This window comes from Heptranchias perlo, chromosome 36 (genome assembly GCF_035084215.1).
Source record: "Heptranchias perlo isolate sHepPer1 chromosome 36, sHepPer1.hap1, whole genome shotgun sequence".
Classification (NCBI taxonomy): Eukaryota; Metazoa; Chordata; class Chondrichthyes; order Hexanchiformes; family Hexanchidae; genus Heptranchias; species Heptranchias perlo.
The window spans coordinates 4,848,249-4,866,638 of record NC_090360.1 but is presented as its reverse complement, the minus strand read 5'-3'; the positions used below and the strand labels follow the sequence as shown (position 1 = coordinate 4,866,638).

Here is an 18,390-nt window from a genome sequence, read left to right as displayed (position 1 = left end):
GAGCAGGCCATTCAGCCCCTCGAGCCTGATCCGCCATTCAATTAGATCATAGCTAATCTGTATCTTAACTCCATCTACTCGCCTTGGTTCCGTGACTCTTAATACCCTTGCCTAACAAAAATCTGTCAATCTCAGTATCAATTGCCCCAGCAGCTTTTTGAGGGAGAGAGTTCCAGATTTCCACTACCCTTTGTGTGAAGAAACAGTTTAATTCTTAAACCCAACTTCGTATTTCCATCGGTCTATAATATCCTCGGTTCCACCAATATTGAGTCATTTATACAAGAAAGTGTAGCCACGTCTCGTGTCTCTCTCATGGGCTGCGCTCATTATAATATATAAAAGTGCCTTAACTCTCACACATACTATGATGTGGAGATGCCGGTGATGGACTGGGGTTGACAAATGTAAGGAATCTTACAACACCAGGTTATAGTCCAACTGTTTTATTTGAAAATCACAAGCTTTTGGAGGCTTTCTCCTTCGTCAGGTGACGAAGGAGAAAGCCTCCGAATGCTTGTGATTTTCAAATAAAACTGTTGGACTATAACCTGGTGTTGTAAGATTCCTTACACATACTATGAGCTGCTCTGTTAAGTGATACTGATCGTGTTTCCATATTCAAAGCCGGACAACACGGGTTATGTTCCAAAGGCCTGAAGAGCTGCATGGTGTATCCAAAGGTGAGTGGTTAGACCTGACAAGGGAGATGCTTGCACTGCATGCCATTCCCAGCTTCCACTGGAGATCTCGGGCAGTCAAGCCGTCCGTGATTTATACAAGTTTTATCTGCACTTGACGGAGCTTATTTATCAAGAATGCTTGAAATGAACTAAAAGTGGACAGTAAACCGCCAGAGCCTTCTCGCGACTGGGGGGGAGGGGTTACCTGGGGAGGCCTTAAGTCACCTGGTGATTGTCCAGCACACAGCAAATGAGGCCACTCAATGGCCAATCGAGTTTTTGAGTAGAATGCTGATATTCGATTCTGATGGCTCAGTAACTTTTTTAAACCTCATGAAGGTCATTTAATTTGAGGACTTCAGTTATGGCCTGATTCCTTACACTGGGGGTCAGGTTTCGGGTCGGGAATGCTGGCATATTTCTCTCAACGCCTCACAAAATACATGAAGGGAAAACATTTACAGGGTCTGTGGGGAAAGGGCAAGGGAGTGGGACTAATTGGATCGCTCTTTCAAAGAGCCGGCACAGGCACGATGGGCCAAATGGCCTCCTTCTGTGCTGTACCCACTATGATTAAAAACTGCGCAGTTCATCAGCATTTCTAGTCATATATTCCTTTAACCTAAAGGTCTTTCTTCTATTTTAGGTTTAGTAGGTTAAAAAAAAAAGGTAATTCAGGGATGAACAAGGCCACTTGCAGCTGCAACAATCAATAACATTGTCAAAGAAGCTTCACTCAGCAACTACAGTTCTGTAATTTTGTCAATGTGTTCCTGATTAAGACAGAAAAAAAATAGCTCTACCCTAAAGGAATTAATTTCATTTACCAGTATCTGCATAAAAACGTGAGAAATAAATTAAACTGGACAGAAAAACTAGCTGGTCTCCCATGGCATTTCTCATGGTTAAGCCGGAGACTGCACCAAGTTATAAGGACAGGGACGTTACGCCATGTAAAGAATTTGCATTTATAAACTCCCTCTGCTGTCCGCAAAAATCCAGGCTGACACTCCCGGTGCAGTACTGAGGGAGCGCTGCACTGTCAGAGGTGCCGTCTTTCGGATGAGACGTTAAACCAAGGCCCCGTCTGCCCTCTCGGATGTACGTAAAAGATCCCATGGCACTATTTTGAAGAAGAGCAGGAGAGTTCTCCCCGGTGTTCCGGCCAATATTTATCCCTCAACCAAACATCACTAAACACAGATTATCTGGTCATTATCACACTGTTGTTTGTGGGATCTTGCTGTGCACAAATTGGTTGCCGCATTTCCTACATTATAACAGTGACTACACTTCAAAAGTTGGTTGTAAAGCGCTTTGGGACGCCCTGAGGTCATGAAAGGCACTATAAAAATGCAAGTCTTTCTTTTTTCTTTAACTCAAAATGGTGTCCAACCTGGTTTAAAAAGCAACAATGTTCCCTGGATTGCTTAAGTACTTTGCAAGCTTGCCCACAGTTTATTTAACTGTTTCGAGAGTGTGGGCGCTGTCAAAATATTTAAATTGAACGGCCAGGTGGGGAGCTTTTCAAATGGAACTATGCGCAGAGTTGTCTCCTCGGTAGGGGGATTACAATTTGAACAAGGTGTGAATGCCTCATAACTGGATTCTTAGTTCCAGAATCCCAGATTACACAGAGTCTACAGAACAGAAACGGGCCATTCGGCCCAACTGGTCTATGCTGGCGTTTATGCTCCACATGAGCCTCCTCTCACCCCTCTTCATCAAACCCTATCAGCATATCCTTCTATTCCTTTCTCCCTCATGTGCTTATTTAGCTTCCCCTTAAATGCATCTATGTTATTCGCCTCAACCACTCCTTGTGGTGCTGAGTTCCACATTCTCACCACTCTCTGGGTAAAGAAGTTTCTCCTGAATTCCCGATTAGATTTATTTATTACCCAGAAATCCGACACAACACATTTCTGACTTGCTTATTAATAGGAAAACCATAAAAATTCCTATTCTCATGTTAAATGACTTCTGGCCTACAACATTCTCTTTTTAACAGGTATGGCGGTATAATGGCTACTGTACTAGACCAGCAACCCAGAGGTCATGAGTTCAAATCCTACAAAGGCAAGTTGTGAAATTAAATTCAATAAATCTGCTAATTTGTGGTCTAGCACCAGATTAAAAAAATGACCATGAAAGCTGCCGGGTGGTTGTAAAAACCCAACAGATTCCCTTCGGGGAATAGAACCTACCACCCTTAGAACCATAGCAATATACCTATATAGAATCATAGAAAATAGGAGCAAGAGTAGGCCATTCAGGCCTGCTCCGCCATTCAAAATGATCATGGCTGATCGTCTAACTCAGTACCCTGTTCCGAGCTTTTTCCCCATATCCCTTGATCCCTTTAGCATTAAGAAATCCTTACCAAGCCTGGGCTACATATGGCCATATGGCACCCTACATGGTTGACTCTTAATGCCATCTGGCATGGCCTAGCAGGTCACTCAGTTCAGGGGAATACATGTGACCTTTTCCAGTGTCACTCGGGTACCAAGAACAAATAAGAAAGAAAAATCCTTTTTGTACGACGCTTAAAAGCAATGTGATAACGGCAGGTTACTGTAAAAAAAAGTAACATATCTAAAGCCAAGAATGGATACGGAGGAGCTTACAATGTAACAGGTACCTTTAAAGCATCAGGAGTGTCGTCCACACAGTACACTTTAAGGCTGTACTCCAGGGACGTACATGAAGTGGGTGCAAATATGGCAAGCTGGAGTCTTTTAATCGCTGACCTCGAGATGGACTCTCCAACGAGTGCGTAGGTGCCGAGTTGATCCAGTAAGACATGGCAGGACTGGGGGTCCAGCTGACAATAGCAGGGCGTGTTCAAATTCTCCTCCTCCAACGTCACCACCTCCTGAAGATGCAGAGAAACAGTTTCACATCAGGCGAGAGGAGAACGACAGCACGAACGTGAGGAGAGTCGTCGTTCAATTAGTCGCTGAAATGCTAATCGAGACCGGACAGACCAGCGGGGGGCAATTTTAACATAACTTGTCGGTGGGGGAACTGACAGGATCGGGTGCAAAGCCCATTTTACACCCCAGCTGATTTTACTCTCCATTGAAGTCAACGGAGAGTAATTATTGGGCGGGATGTAAAACCCAGCGTTCCACCCGATCCCTTGGGAATCCCGGCAAGTTAGGTTAAAATTACTGCACTGTGTTCGCACATCAATGCAGCTAAACCACACATCACACTGTCAATCATAGGGTCATTGTAAAAGCCCCGACAAGCTTTAGGGTTTACGTAGCAATGAAAATTGCAATGGGATTTATTCTTGTCTTTGTATTTAATCTACAGGGAAAACTCAGCAGCGACGCTCCTGGAGCAAAGCCTCACTTGTTCGGAGCGCTGGTCAGAGATAAAGACTGGAATGTCCTGGTCCTGATTCTGTGGTCATCATTCCCATCTCGTGAGACTTCACTCTGGGACTGCAGCCTTGCTGAATTTGCCCTCGTAGTATGAAGCAAGATGTCTCCCGTTGATATTTGAACATTTCTCAGCTTTCCCTCCGTCCTCCTCCACTTGCTGCGTTAACAACTTGGGAGAATCCTGTACACCTAAAAAGACGAGGGCTGAAGGGGGCAGTGCCCAGGCAGAAACAGCTGCCTGTTGAGCAGCATCAAGTGGGGCTGATTGCCTCTGGTCGCTATGTGTCGGTGGCATCATGAACAAATGCAGGAAGAGTTCTCCTCATCACTCATTCTAACAAAACTGTAAAGACGTCTAAAAAGAACCAGTTTGAGTTTATGCTACATCTGAGCAAATCTTCCTGCATCTGGTTACTCAACAACAACAACAACTTGCATTTATACAGCGCCTTTAACATTGTAAAACGTCCCAAGGCGCTTCACAGGAGCGTAAATCAAACAAAATTTGACACCGAGCCACATAAGGAGATATTAGGGAAGGTGACCAACAAGCTTGATTAAATAGGTCGGTTTCCAGGAGCGTCTTAAAAGAGGAGAGAGAGGTGGAGAGGTTTGGTGTGAAAATTCCAGAGGTTAGGGCCTAGGCAGCTGAAGGCACGGCCGCCAGTGGTGGAGCGATGAAAATCGGGGATGCGCAAGAGGGCAGAATTGGAGGAGCGCAGAGATCTCGGAGGGTTGTAGGGCTGGAGGAGGTTACAGAGATAGGGAGGGGAGAGGGATTTGAAAGCTCACAGCATCCTCAGCGAACAGACCCCCCAGCTAAATTCCGTCACTGCAAAAGAGCACCGCGGTCCTGGCCACCGTCTTTACAGGAAAGTTTTCCTGTGACGATCACTGTTTGGAAATTGTTTAAAATGTTTTTTTTATTTAAGTGGTAGGTCCATCTCCATCTCTGCTGCTGATCTTTGCCTACTTCCACCTCCGTAACATTGCCCGTCTCCACCCCTGCCTCGTCCCATCTGCTGCTGAAACCCTCATCCGTGCCTTTGTTACCTCCAGGCTTGACTATTCCAATGTTCTCCTGGCTGGCCTCCCATCTTCCACCCTCCGTAAACTTGAGCTCATCCAAAACTCTGCTGCCCGTATCCTAACTCTCACCAAGTCCCGTTCACCCATCACCTCGGTGCTCGCTGACTTAATTTGGCCCAAATCCGGCTTGATTTTAAAATTCTCATCCTCATGTTTAAATCCCACCCTGGCCTCTCCTCCCCCTATCTCTGCAATCTCTTCCAGCCTTGCATCCCTCTAAGGTCTCTGAGCTCCTCCAATTCTGGCCTCTTGCGCATCCCCGATTTCATCAAGCTTTTGGTCACCTGTCCTAATACGTGTCTCGGTGCCAAATTTAGACTGATTACACTCCTGTGAAGCGCCTTGGGACGTTTCACCACGCTGAAGGCGCTATATAAATGCAAGTTGTTGTTGTTGATCAGAAGATCTGACAGAGCCACCCATCTACGATAGGCAAAATCAATCAGAAACACATCGTCTAATCCAATCAATCAAACAGCAATGCGAGTCCAGGCATAAGTAATAATCCGCAGACACGATTTCTGATGTACGTAACCTGGTGTCAGGTTAAAGAGGACAGAGGTTGAAATGCTTTAATAACACAAAATATTTTTTAACAGAGCATTGTCATGACGACAAGCAAACAGGCCAAATTTCACTTGGTTACTCATTTGAAGTGATGCAGCAAGATTTCATACTGCAATCCACTAAAGCTCAGGCGTCCATCGTCGATATGAGTAAAGTGTGACGATGAAACGTGAGGTTACCCAGGAGAGGCGGCCTGGTGTGAAGAGTGCAGTAACCCATCAGTGATTGCTCACAAACTGATTCACAGGCAGGACTGAGAGCAAGGGCCAGAGGAGAGAAGGACACCAATCAGAAGCAAGCGGGCTTCCTCACAGGGAGGGAAGATAAGTCCAGAAACTAAGCTGAACTGAGCGTTCCCCTCCCCGCCCTGGTGTAAACTCCAGAGTGGAGCAGTTTGCATGCCAGGCCTCTTGGGCTGGGTTAAGGTCCATCGTGTATGGGGGTGGGAGACCCAGCAGGATGGAGGGAAAAAAAATAAATTCACCAAACAGGGTCGGATGAAGAAAGGCTTTCGAACCGTTTTGACTTTGTCCTTCTGGAGCACAAGCCCCGTCTTCCCATTACAGCTTCCAAAGTTCAGCTGAATAGGCAGACATCTGGCTTGACATCTCGTTCGAAGGACGGCATCTCTTACAAAGCAGCATTGCCCCACCACTGCACTGAATCACCAGCCTAGACTGAAGTGGGGTTGAACCCACAACTTTTTGACTTAGAGGCGAGAATGCTAGCGACTGAGCCAAGCTGGGGATCAAAAAAACAATATATATATATATATTTATGCCAACTATGGAGCAGGCATGTTTTCCCCAGAATGCTTTTTCTGGCACAGCAGGATCCAATTCAATCACAACTATTATGCTGTAATATTCAGTGCGACTGGCGGGCTTGCTGCTTCTCGAGTTCTTACCTCCCAGACTGCCTGGTGGGTCTGCGTCTTGAGTTTAACAGTCCAGTCTGATCCACAGACGTCTGCGCAGTGAGGGATGCTGAGGACAACGGGCCGACACAGCAGCATGCCCGTTGGACCACAGGTTACCATGGGACTCAGGACCGTCTGCGAGCCTTCTGATGGGGGTCTTCGAAAAAAAATAATAAGAGCATGCCCATTAGTCAGTCATCGCTAAAGCGACAATTATCCCAGTCTTTTCTTTCCCCGTGTGAAAAGTTATTTCGAACATATTCGCCTGGACGGGATTGGTGCTCATGGTGGTGGACAAATGTTAAACACATCTGGATGACATTTCTCCGCTACTTTAACACATCAACCTATTTATTTAAGCAATGGGGTAACACTTCCACTGAAATAATGGACAGGGGAACATCACACAGATGCGTTAAGCATCCGTCTGCAAATATTCACCATTAACTCGAGTCAAGGAGATCTGTTTATAATGGATGCCACCACAAGGGGGCAGCAATGCCATTTTCAAAAGCACCAGAGGAAAATTCTCCTGCAATTATCACAAAATATATCAAAGTGCTTCCTTGCAGCTATACCTACAAATGCAGCTCATATGTAGCTGAGCCCAGCATGACACAGGCACAGCTCACCCTGAGTATCATGCGGGTGAGGTGAGATCTGTCAACTCGGGTCTGCTAAGCAGACACGGTTCCAAAAATATTTCATGTATTAGCTTCTTTCTCCCTGTTATGGTACAATGGGAGTTAAAAGCCAGATTCACCCACGGAAAATTTGCCTCACTTGCTTTGCACACAATAGCAACAGAATAAATGTTACGGCTGGTTAGGTAAATGAGGGAGGGGCCAAGTGACTCAATTCAAATACAAACATCATGTGGATTTTGTTTGAATGTTTGTTTCACTGGCAGCTCTGTTTGCTTAAATCTCCTTTGTCCCAGTTAAATTTTGAAACGTATTTCTCAGCCGGTCTTGTTCCAATTGAGCAGTCGATCTTGAACTGTCAGAGAGAGAGATAGGCCAGAGACTCTGTGCGCTGTCAATAACAAACCACCGTGTAAACGCTACTGCTCAGGGACCTGGGAGTTGTAAACCCATTGGTCTGTGATCCTGGCGTACGTGATGGGCCGCGCCTGCTGGGAACCTCTGCTGAACTTTACAGGGTTGGGGGGAGGTTCCCCAATTTAAATGTCACTGGCCACCACCTCTAACCCCGTGGGCACCCACCAGATCGGAGGTTGGGTTATGTCCGCAGGCCTTGGTCCGCGAAGATTTCATCCAAGGGCCTATTGGCCCCGGGCGGATCTGACCTGCCTGATGGCCTGGATTCCCCACGTGGGCCCCACTTCTGAATGCTTCATTCAGCTGGGCGTAACACAAGAGAGAAGCTGGGGTGAGGGACGAGGAAAGTCCTGGCCTGAGAATCCCCTCCCATCGCCCACGCCCCTGTGAGGTCAGGGTTAGATGGTAGTCTAGCCCAAAGAAGCCCCCAGTCCAAGAAACTCTCTGCAAAGGTTGGGACTCAATTTATCAGGGTCCGGGTCTAACTCTAAGCCACTTTCAAAGTTTTTATGCCAGGAACGTATACAATTCAGGCCCCTTGCAAACCCGGGGCCTTTGTGACCAGTCCAGTTTACACTCAGCAGATATGAACATTTGCTACTCTCTATTTGCCTTGGAGGAATAGTTAAAACGGTAACAATTGTAAATCTACAGTGCATCACTGCTTCTCTTCACTTGCCCATTTACTGGTTAATAAATCAGCTTGGCTATATATAGCCTAAGCAAAAATCTGCTGAAGTGTTTACTCTATCACCTTCAGAAGGGCGTCTGATGTACCCAGCAACTGAAACAATGTTTTCTGTTAAATACCTAGGCTCGCTCGAAATGACCTGCGTGTCGGGCAGATAAGGAGAACAGTGAAGTCCAGGGAAAGCGAGGGTTCGCCTGTCGGAGACGCTGAGCCCCAGAAAAAATACCTGGAGCAACAACTCAAAGACCTAACAGACACTTTGCTCAGCCCCTGCAGCATTTGGTAACAAGCAAGTTCACAGTATGGTCAATGGGGCAGTGACATCACATCGCCATTCCCCCCCCCCTTTCTTCTGGATGGAGACCAAAAATGGACCCAGTGTCTGATTCTGTTCAAATTGCAGTAACACCAGAGTCACACTGGTATGGAATGGACGGTTTGGGAGTGGGGTTTTGGAAGCGCAGTGAAAATTGTGATGCCGATCGTTTTCCATGTGACTGTCTTGTAAACTTGCCCCAAAACCAGATGTTTCAAGGAGCATCAGTGTCATTGTGGAACTGCCAATCAGGAATGAAGACCACCCCTGTCAACTGCCGGGCTGCGCTATACCTGCAGACAATTTCACTCAAAATATTTAACTCCAGTCAAGAAGAAACAGTAAACTGGTGGACAGTTTTCCTTCAGTCAGTAGTGGGAGTAGACAGTCCCACTCACATCAAGATGAGATTGATGGGTAAGGGTGTTAAGGGTTACAGAACCAAGGCGGGTAAATGGAGTTAAGATACTGATCAGCCATGATCTAATAGAATGGCGGAACAGGCTTGAGGGGCTGAATGGCCTCCTCCTGCTCCTCTGTTCCTAAGATAGGAAAGCCTAATTTAAATGGTTTGGATGAAATGGTGATTCCTTGGGCCCATATCATGTCACCCGAGTTAAGGCGGTTTAGTGATTAGGGAATTCAGTTCACTTATTCTTTTAGAGTCATAGAATAATACAGCACAGAAGGAGGCCACTCGGCCCATTGTGCCTGTGCCGGCCCTTGGAAAGAGCTATCCAATTAGTCCCACTCCCCCGTTCTGTCCCCATATTCCTGCAATTTATTCCTTTTCAAGTATTTATCCAATTCCCTTTTGAAAGTTATTATTGAATCTGCTTCCACCTCCCTTTCAGGCAGCGTATTCCAGCTCATAACAACTCGCTGCATAAAATATGTTTTCCTCATGTCGCCTCTGGTTTTTCTGCCTTAAATCTGTGACCTCTGGGTTACCGACCCTTCTGCCACTGTAAACAGTTGACATAGAGTAGCTTACATAAAAACCATGGGACTGCAACAAGTATTCAATTTTGTAGTAGAGTGGGGTCAGGCGTAGGATACACTGCTTTGTAGGACCAGCGTCATATCCCATTTCATTTACTGGATTGCCCCCCTGAGAAGCAAGACCACCCAGGAAAGCAACCCTGTAAAGTAAATAATGCAGGGTCATCGGAGGCAAGCAAAACCCTTCTTGGGAGTGGCTTTCTCCAAAGACAAACAGCTGCTACCAATACATTAATGCCAGGCCCACTCTCTTGGATCTGGCCACAGGTGGAGTGATTGGGGAAGGTCCGGCCAAGAGTGACAAAAGTTACACTTACAAGAGTTGAACTGTTTTATTTCTGGTGACCTGCACTGGAAATGGGGTCCTCACATATATTGTCCAATTCCATATTGAATTGTGGAGAGGGCTCGGAGACAATCATTTGCGAGAAGACCCAACTTTCAAGGTTTCTTTCATATATCTGGATGTAATAGATCCTTCTCCAACAAACCAAAAAAACTTGGGGCCATTTTTTTGTATATATACGATAGTCATCAACAAATCCAATAGGGAATTCAGAAGAAACATCTTTACACAAAGAGTGGTAAGAATATGTAAGTTGCTACCACAAGGAGTAGTTGAGGCGACTAATGTAGACGCATTTAAGGGGAAGCTCGATAAGCAGGAGGAAGAAAGGAATAGAAGGAAATACTGATAGGGTTAAATGAAGAGGGGTGAGAGGAGGCTCGTGTGGAGCATAAACACCGGCATGGACCAGTAGGGCTGAATGGCCTGTTTCTGCCCGAAAGGTTTGATGTAATTCGAATGATGTAAACCCCATTATCGAGGACAATGGAAGGGAAATTCAGATGCCGCACATTTTCGAATAAAACTTCAGATAATCTCCCAGAAATCTTTATAGGTAAGAATAGGGTTCTACACAAAAATGGGTATCTCCATACAATAGTAAATGACAAATCATTGCCATTAGACTGTTTATGCCTTCGGAACAGTTGGGTTACTTGATGCCATAACACAGTGATAAGACACAGTTAATCAAAATCTCTTTCGCTGACCAAGCTATCAGTTAGACTCTTTGGAATTCTCTACCGCAGAGGGCTGTGGATGCTCAGTCATTGAGTGTATTATTGATTGGGATCGATAGATTTTTTGGACATTAAGGGAAATCAAGGGATATGGGGATCGGGCGAGAAAGCTGCAGTCGAAGATCAGCCATGATCTTAATGAATGGCGGAGCAGGCTCGAGGGGCCATCTGACCCACTCCTCTCCTATTTCTTATGTTCCCCACTCATTTGGAACAGAACTTCCCCGTGAAAGACAATGGGGAGAAAACCCATTGGGGGGGGGGGTGTCATTGTGACTTTTTCCTCCTTGTTTTCTAATGACCGGGGAGATTTAAGGCAACACATGCAGGACACCAGGCTATGGATAAGCCACTGAGAAACAAGCTCCTCTTGGTTAAAAAATAAGCTTCTGATTCTTTCTTGTAGCAAAAAAGGTTACCTCCATGAAATCTCATTTCTTAAATACCAGTCCTGTCACTTCTTGAGGAAGAGACCTATTAAAAAAGGTCTTCTGCAGTGTACTTTGCTTTAACCTGATGGACATTCTGCCACAATATGCTGCGTTCTTGGTGATGAGCAGCTGAAGAATTATTCTCTGTGTGTTAATAAATTCTCTGTCCTTTTTCTGCCAATCAGAAAATTAAAACTTGCACTGGAATCATTCTGTTTCGGTTGATTTTCTGCCAGTTCACATTTTCAACCCTGCATTTAGGTGGGTGGAGGCTCTTTCTCTAGCAATTATCAGAGGCATGTCCAAACAACTTCAAGCAACATACAATTTTCCATTACAACTACAGGCTCCCGGCAAGTGCAGAATTAAGGTGCAACCAGAGCAGGTATGAAAATTACAGAGTATCCAGCCTTTGTTCTCTGCCTCCCCCTGGCCACCCCCAAAACAAGAGGTTCCTGACTGGGAATACTGGGGCCATTGTTCTCTCTGAGGAGGGCAGGGAGAGGCTTCTAAATCCAGGAGAAGGAGGCAATGAAGAAGTTTATCTGGAGAAGAATTTACAGGCTAAGGAAAATTATTTCAGTTTATTTAAGAAACGATATACGCGGAGGTACAGGTGAAGCCGGGAGGATGGAGAGATGTGATCTGACAGATTGAGGTGTAGATAATTTGTGCGAATCCCACCCTTCTCCCTGAAGAGACACCCCTGGTTATTATTTTGTCTTTGTTAAAAGATCCTTTAAGCTCCCAGGTTAAATTGCGGAGTAAATTTAACTATTTGATGCTCCCGGAATATCTCGTGGGCCTCTAAACAAGTTGCTGAAATCCGCATCCAAGTTCCCAATGTGGCTTCCTGAGGATCTGTGACGGCGTATAGATTTGCATTGAGCAAGAATTGCTGTCAATAATCTTGTTATACGAACACTTAATGTACTGTGCTTTGAGCAAGTTCCTCTCTGCGACTTTAATGGGTGAACTAATAATTATCTCATTTGTTTCATGTTAAATGAGTTAATTATTCTGTTAAAATGGAGGAAGGGAGCAAGTTTACATCAGCACATTAAGTGCTGTGTGCTAATGTCACAGGCAGAAATGTCTATATTTGGCCTCTGCTCCCTGTGGGCAAGGCCGTGCGAGATCAACGAGTGTTTCATATAATTTTCAACAGAAAACACAGTCAGCCATCGCCAAGGCAACAGCAACTCTCCATACCAACTGGATTTCCAAAACTGGTGGGTATGATGGACTGCGCACACATCGAGATATAAACTCCCTTTAAAGAGTCAGTGGTGCACGCAATCAAAAGGGATTCTACTCTCTCAGCGTGCAGCTTTTAAGATGTGTTGCACTGAACATTAATATCGCAAATTAATTGGCTCGACTTGATGGACTCTTCAGTCGTTCACTCACGGCCACATTTTTTAAGCAAGACAACTGATAGCAACAGTGACTCTGGGCAGAAAGCTATGGCCCACTATCCCTGTCCAAAACCCTTAAAGTGAAGCTGAAGATAATTACAACCATAAAAGTTTACAAGTGGTGGAGATTTCCTTTGTGAGCTATGAGTAACAAAATCGTAAACCTGTTTATGAAGAATGTACAGTGCAGAGAGGCAACCTTCCCCTGCGGTCACTTGCTCAGTGCTCCTGGATTCCTTCATTAAAGCTGGGCACTTTAGACATGATACTGGAGAGTTCTGCGCCCATGGGAACACGACCCCAGCATCAGTCAGCATCGTCAGGACAGGAGGCAGAACCCGTGACAACGAATCAACAGCACTTCAAGGCACCACAACTCGTTTTTATCATCTTGGGAAGGCAGGCAAGGATATCAATAGATTTGAGTCACAACTCCCAGCCGCGTCACAAAGGCCATGGTCTGAACGGACATGATGATGGAGCCAAGATCAAATAGTTTTAGCTCCTTCCTGCCTGCGTGCCCGTTTCTATGCATCCTGCTGCTTACTCCTGCCAGCGCACTGAGTACCAAATGCATTTCGTGACAGTACGCACCACGGGAAAGATGCTGTCGGCAGAATTGGGTTTCAGTCAATAACCTTGCGCGAGTGCAGCCTTGTTACTGTGGCAACCAGACCCCGCAGTGGTGACCCTTACCCCAATCAGCAGGTTAACAACACGTGCCACCATGTGTAGGAGTATTTACACATATGTACACGCACATACAAGGCACAGTGCTACAGGCTCGCAGATTTTCTTTTCTCTGCTATGCAAGCAGATAAACACTGTACAATTCAGTCAGATGTTGCTGCCTTATGAACACTGCTTGCTGATCAGAAATGTTTGACCTAGTGAGGTATTTTAGATGGCTAATAGTGCGATGTATTGGGGTAAGCTTCCAAGCTGGTTAGGCTGGCAAGAAGCCTCGCCCACTGGCTCTGTGAGTCAGGATATTGCAGGCGCATTGCTCTCAATTTTCTGTCCATTCATTTTAACAGATTAAAAAAAATCAAAGGCAGAACGTCTGCAATCTCCGGAGATGTGCAGTTGACAGCAGGAACTCAGAAAATAGATCCTTAGAAATCAGCTTTAAGAAAGACCAGGTAACCACCATGTAAACTTCAGGTACCCAGAACATGTAATTACCATGTAGACTACAGGTCCCCAGAACATGTAATTACCATGTCAACTACAGGTCCCCAGAACATGTAACTACCATGTCAACTACAGGTACCCAGAACATGTAACTACCATGTCAACTACAGGTACCCAGAACATGTAACTACCATGTCAACTACAGGTACCCAGAACATGTAACTACCATGTCAACTACAGGTACCCAGAACATGTAACTACCATGTCAACTACAGGTACCCAGAACATGTAACTACCATGTCAACTACAGGTACCCAGAACATGTAACTACCATGTCAACTACAGGTACCCAGAACATGTAACTACCATGTCAACTACAGGTACCCAGAACATGTAACTACCATGTCAACTACAGGTACCCAGAACATGTAACTACCATGTCAACTACAGGTACCCAGAACATGTAACTACCATGTCAACTACAGGTACCCAGAACATGTAACTACCATGTCAACTACAGGTACCCAGAACATGTAACTACTATGTAAACTCACCACCACCTTCTCAAGGTCAATTAGGGATGGGCAGTAAATGCCGGCCTCGCCAGCGACGCCCACATCCCATGAACGAATAAAAAAAAGGTACCCATAACGTAACTACTATGTAGACTACAGACATCAATAACATGTAACCACCATGTAAATTACAGGTACCCGTAACATGTAACTACTATGTAGATTACAGGCATCAATAACATGTAACTATCATGTAAACTACAGGCAGGCATGTGAATGATAGAACATGTGACTCTCGTGTCGAATACAGGAACCTAGAACATGCAACTATAATGTAGACTACGTGCATTGAGTAGGATTTAAAAAACACCGGATGCACCATGGTATTGTTTGGAAGGTTAAAGAAATATTAAGAACAATGATTTTTTTTTAGGGGAGGAACTTAGTGTTCCTTAAAGTAGGGACTCAGCAAGGTGGGTGGGGTACGGGAGGGGGGTACGGGAGGGGGGTACGGGGAGGGGGGCTGGTGAAACCCAGGATGAGATGAATGACCTTTGCTCCCAACTAATTTATCATTGTACGGTTTACTCGCGAAAGTAAAATAACCCAATGGAATAACCACATTTTCTCAATCGCTGTGCAAGTGGTGCAAACCTGCTCCCTGATGTCCTTGAGTTTTTATTAGAAGAATAATGTAATGAAAATAGATCCCAGACCAATTAGTCACCTTGCGAAGACATTTCCAAAATTATATTTAGTTTCCCCACCCACAAACTTTGGAAGTTTTTAAAAATTCAAAGAATTTTGCAACTTTATACTGTAAAAACAGACCCATGTGCAGCAATCGCCCAATACTCGTCTTTATTACAAATAAATTAGGAAGTCATAATTTCTGTTCACAAAGTACTCCCGGTAAAATTTAATCCAAAAAGAGATTAATGTTGGAATTTGAAAACCAAGACTATTTAAAATTACTTTTAAGGGCTGATCGGCAAAGTTCGTTCTGACCATGCTCACGTCCAGTATTTTTACACAGGCAACAACCTGTTCTTTTTGTTCTAAACTGTGCATGACTGCGATGCTTTAATTAAATGGTGTGGGTCCCACAAGCTCTGAATCTGCAAATCATGCAGTTCCATTGTTTATTGTCACTACATACATGCAGCATAGGTTCACATTGGGAAGTGTGTTACTTACAGTGTATTTTCTCTCTTGTTGATTATCAGGTACATTTCGTAGAACTTGCCCTGCGGAATCGCTCCCTGTGGTACCAGTAAACTAACGCCTGTTTGGAACAAGAAAGAAAAGATTTGCAACTGAAGTGAAGTTAATATCGGTTATAAAATGTTCGCGTGTACAGTGCCAGCTGTAGCTAAGTTGGGAGCACTATTGCTTCTGAGTCAGAAGGTGATGGGTGCAAGTCCCAATGCAGGGACTTGAGCCCAAAATCCAGACTGACACTCCGGTACAGTACTGAGAGAGTGCTGCACAGTCGGAGATGCCAACTTTCGCATGAGATGTCTGCCCTCTCAGGTGGACGTAAAAGGTCCCATTGCACTATTTCAAAAAAGAGCAGGGAAGTTCTCCCTTGTGTCCTGGCCAATATTTATCCCTCAACCAACATCACTAAAAAAAACAGATGATCTGGTCATTATCACATTGCTGTCTGTGGGATCTTGCTGTGCGCAAATTGGCTGCTGCGTTTCCTACATTACAACAGTGACTACACTTCAAAAAAGTACTTCATTGATTGTAAAGCATTTTGGGACATCTTGAGGTCGGGCGGGCGTGTGTCTTCAGCTGCCTAGGCGCTAAGCTCTGGAATTTCATTGCTGTTTGTGGGACCTTGCTGTGTACACATTGGCTGTTGCATTTCCTACATAACAATGACTGCACTTATAAAGTACTTCATTGGCTGTAAAGCGCTTTGGGACATCCTGTGGACGTGAAAGGTGCTATATAAATGCGAGTTCTTTCTTTCTTTTCAACATTTGAAAATACGCGTGAAGGACTCTCAACTCAGTGGTACTCTCGCTGCCTGTGTCATTGGCTTGTACGACAGTTTTGAGATGTGACAGGAGCACTGGACACGAGACTTTATACAGATTGATAGAAAAACAGACAAATTAGACACGGTGTGATCATTTTGGATGGAATAGTTTCTAATATTAAAGCAAGATTTGGGAGGAATATTTGAATTTCTCAATGATACTCAGTGACAGAGTAGGTCAACAATGACTTTGAGAGTAATTATTGCTAAAAGGTCCTAGCAGCTTTCTGTAAGGGTTTTTATACCAATGTGCAACGAACTGCTGAGGGCGTTTTTAATCTATAGTAATCTTGACATTTAGAGACTGCTGGTGCCAAGAGTAATGAAATCTGTTTGATAGTATAACTGCAATGGAAGGTTGGTTTCCAGTTAATGCTGTTGGCAGATGACATTTATCATAAATATAAATTTCATACCATTGTGTTATTGTTGGCATTTTCTACTGAGATTTTTTTTTAATATAATGACGTTTGCACAGGAGCAGAAGTTTGCATCTCGCTTAGTTTATTAGCTCTTGTGACTCAACACCGAAAACAGGAAATGGATAATGAACTGAAAAAAAATAAATGCTGGTTTACATGAGAATTCAATCACTGGCCTCGGACCCTAGCCAGCTGGATGTCTCTCCTTGCCTGAATGGAGACAGGAGTAGTTATGAAATAAATTCCCGGTCGCCACATAATACAGAGGAGGAAGCAACCGATGACCTGAAATTAGCATGGTTGGGGGGATTTTAGCGTAATCCAAACACTGTAGTAAGGCCTCAGTGTTCCCTCAGTCCGTCCCCATCGCTTTCGGCAGTATACTGTATCAAGCAGCTGTCTGGGACCCAGGGCTGACTGATGGCCAGGAGCCAAGTACTCTTAAATGAAAGGATTGTGTTACCATTGAACATCATTTTGCTAATCTATCGCTAAGTGCTGGGAGTCTTCCATCCAGCGTCAAAACTTATTTCCCACCCCCCCAACTTTTCCCTACCACGACACACACCGGTCGAACCACACCTGAATTGCACGATTTGGCTGGAGCTGACAGAAATTCCTGAGAACAAGGCTAGTCAGCATTTACTCATGAAATCAGGCTCCCGCACGGCCTCTAACAATAAGCTTTTTTCGTACAATGTATAGGTAGGGACAGAGAAATATCTGGCCACATTTTTTCCTGCATTGCAGAGGTTAATGCTGAGATTCTAAGATTGCTATCCAGGAACCCAGACTCCAAATTGATTTAATTTCAAATGGGGGCAACATAATGGGCAAAAATTGGCTCAGTAGGTAGCACTCCCATCGTGAAATCAGAAAGTTGTAAGTTCAAACCCTACCTCACCTCAACTCACCCCCCACTCCCCAATGCCTCTTCTGCTGGTTCACGTAGATGTGAAAGACCCCATTTGTAGAAGAGTGGGGAGTTCTCCTGGTGCCTTGGCTAACATTCTTCCCTCAACCAGAAACAGATCAACTCTCAATTCTGTCTGTGAGAGTCTGCTGTGCATAAAATGGCTGCCCATTTGTCAACCTAACAGTGACATTTCACCAGTAATTCACTGTATATGAAGGGCTTCCAACAGATGTGGAAAGGCACTATATAAATGCAGGTCATTTTAGTTAATAATGGATACTTGGGAGTTACAGGGTGGTAATCTAATTGAGGCGGATTCAATGGTTTATAGGTCGAAGGAAAATCCCCAGAGTTGGAGAGCTTTGGGAACCATAGGTCCAAAGTCATCTCTTTCTTCCCAAGCCTGTTACACTTAGCACATGTCATGTCTCAAATTACTCTTATACTGTATCTCAAAATGTTATTTTCTGAAAGAAATCCATCTAATTTGCATTTGAATGAATCAATACTAACAGCTTCCATCGTCTACCGAGGAAGTATGTTCCATAGGTCAACCACTCACTCACTGAAATATTATTTCCGCAGATTAGTTTTGAATTTACCCCCACTTCAAGCGCAGGCCGTGTCCTCTGGTTCTACTGTTCTGGACAAGGTGAAACAGTTTGGCATGGTCTACATTATCTAGTCCCTTTACC

At 44.6% G+C, this 18,390-nt stretch overlaps 1 protein-coding gene across 3 annotated transcripts in view; it reads right to left on the bottom strand.

The window, feature by feature from the left end:
• The window catches only part of unc5b (unc-5 netrin receptor B), a 212,084-nt gene that overhangs the window by 10,057 nt on the left and 183,637 nt on the right, over window positions 1-18,390 (bottom strand). For all 3 annotated transcript variants that reach the window (XM_067972409.1, XM_067972411.1, XM_067972410.1), the window contains 3 exons: window positions 15,505-15,592; window positions 6,642-6,810; window positions 3,328-3,561 (listed from right to left, as the gene is read on the bottom strand). In XM_067972409.1, coding sequence (XP_067828510.1) covers window positions 3,328-3,561; window positions 6,642-6,810; window positions 15,505-15,592 — 491 coding nt within the window. The remainder of the gene's footprint in view (window positions 1-3,327; window positions 3,562-6,641; window positions 6,811-15,504; window positions 15,593-18,390) is intronic.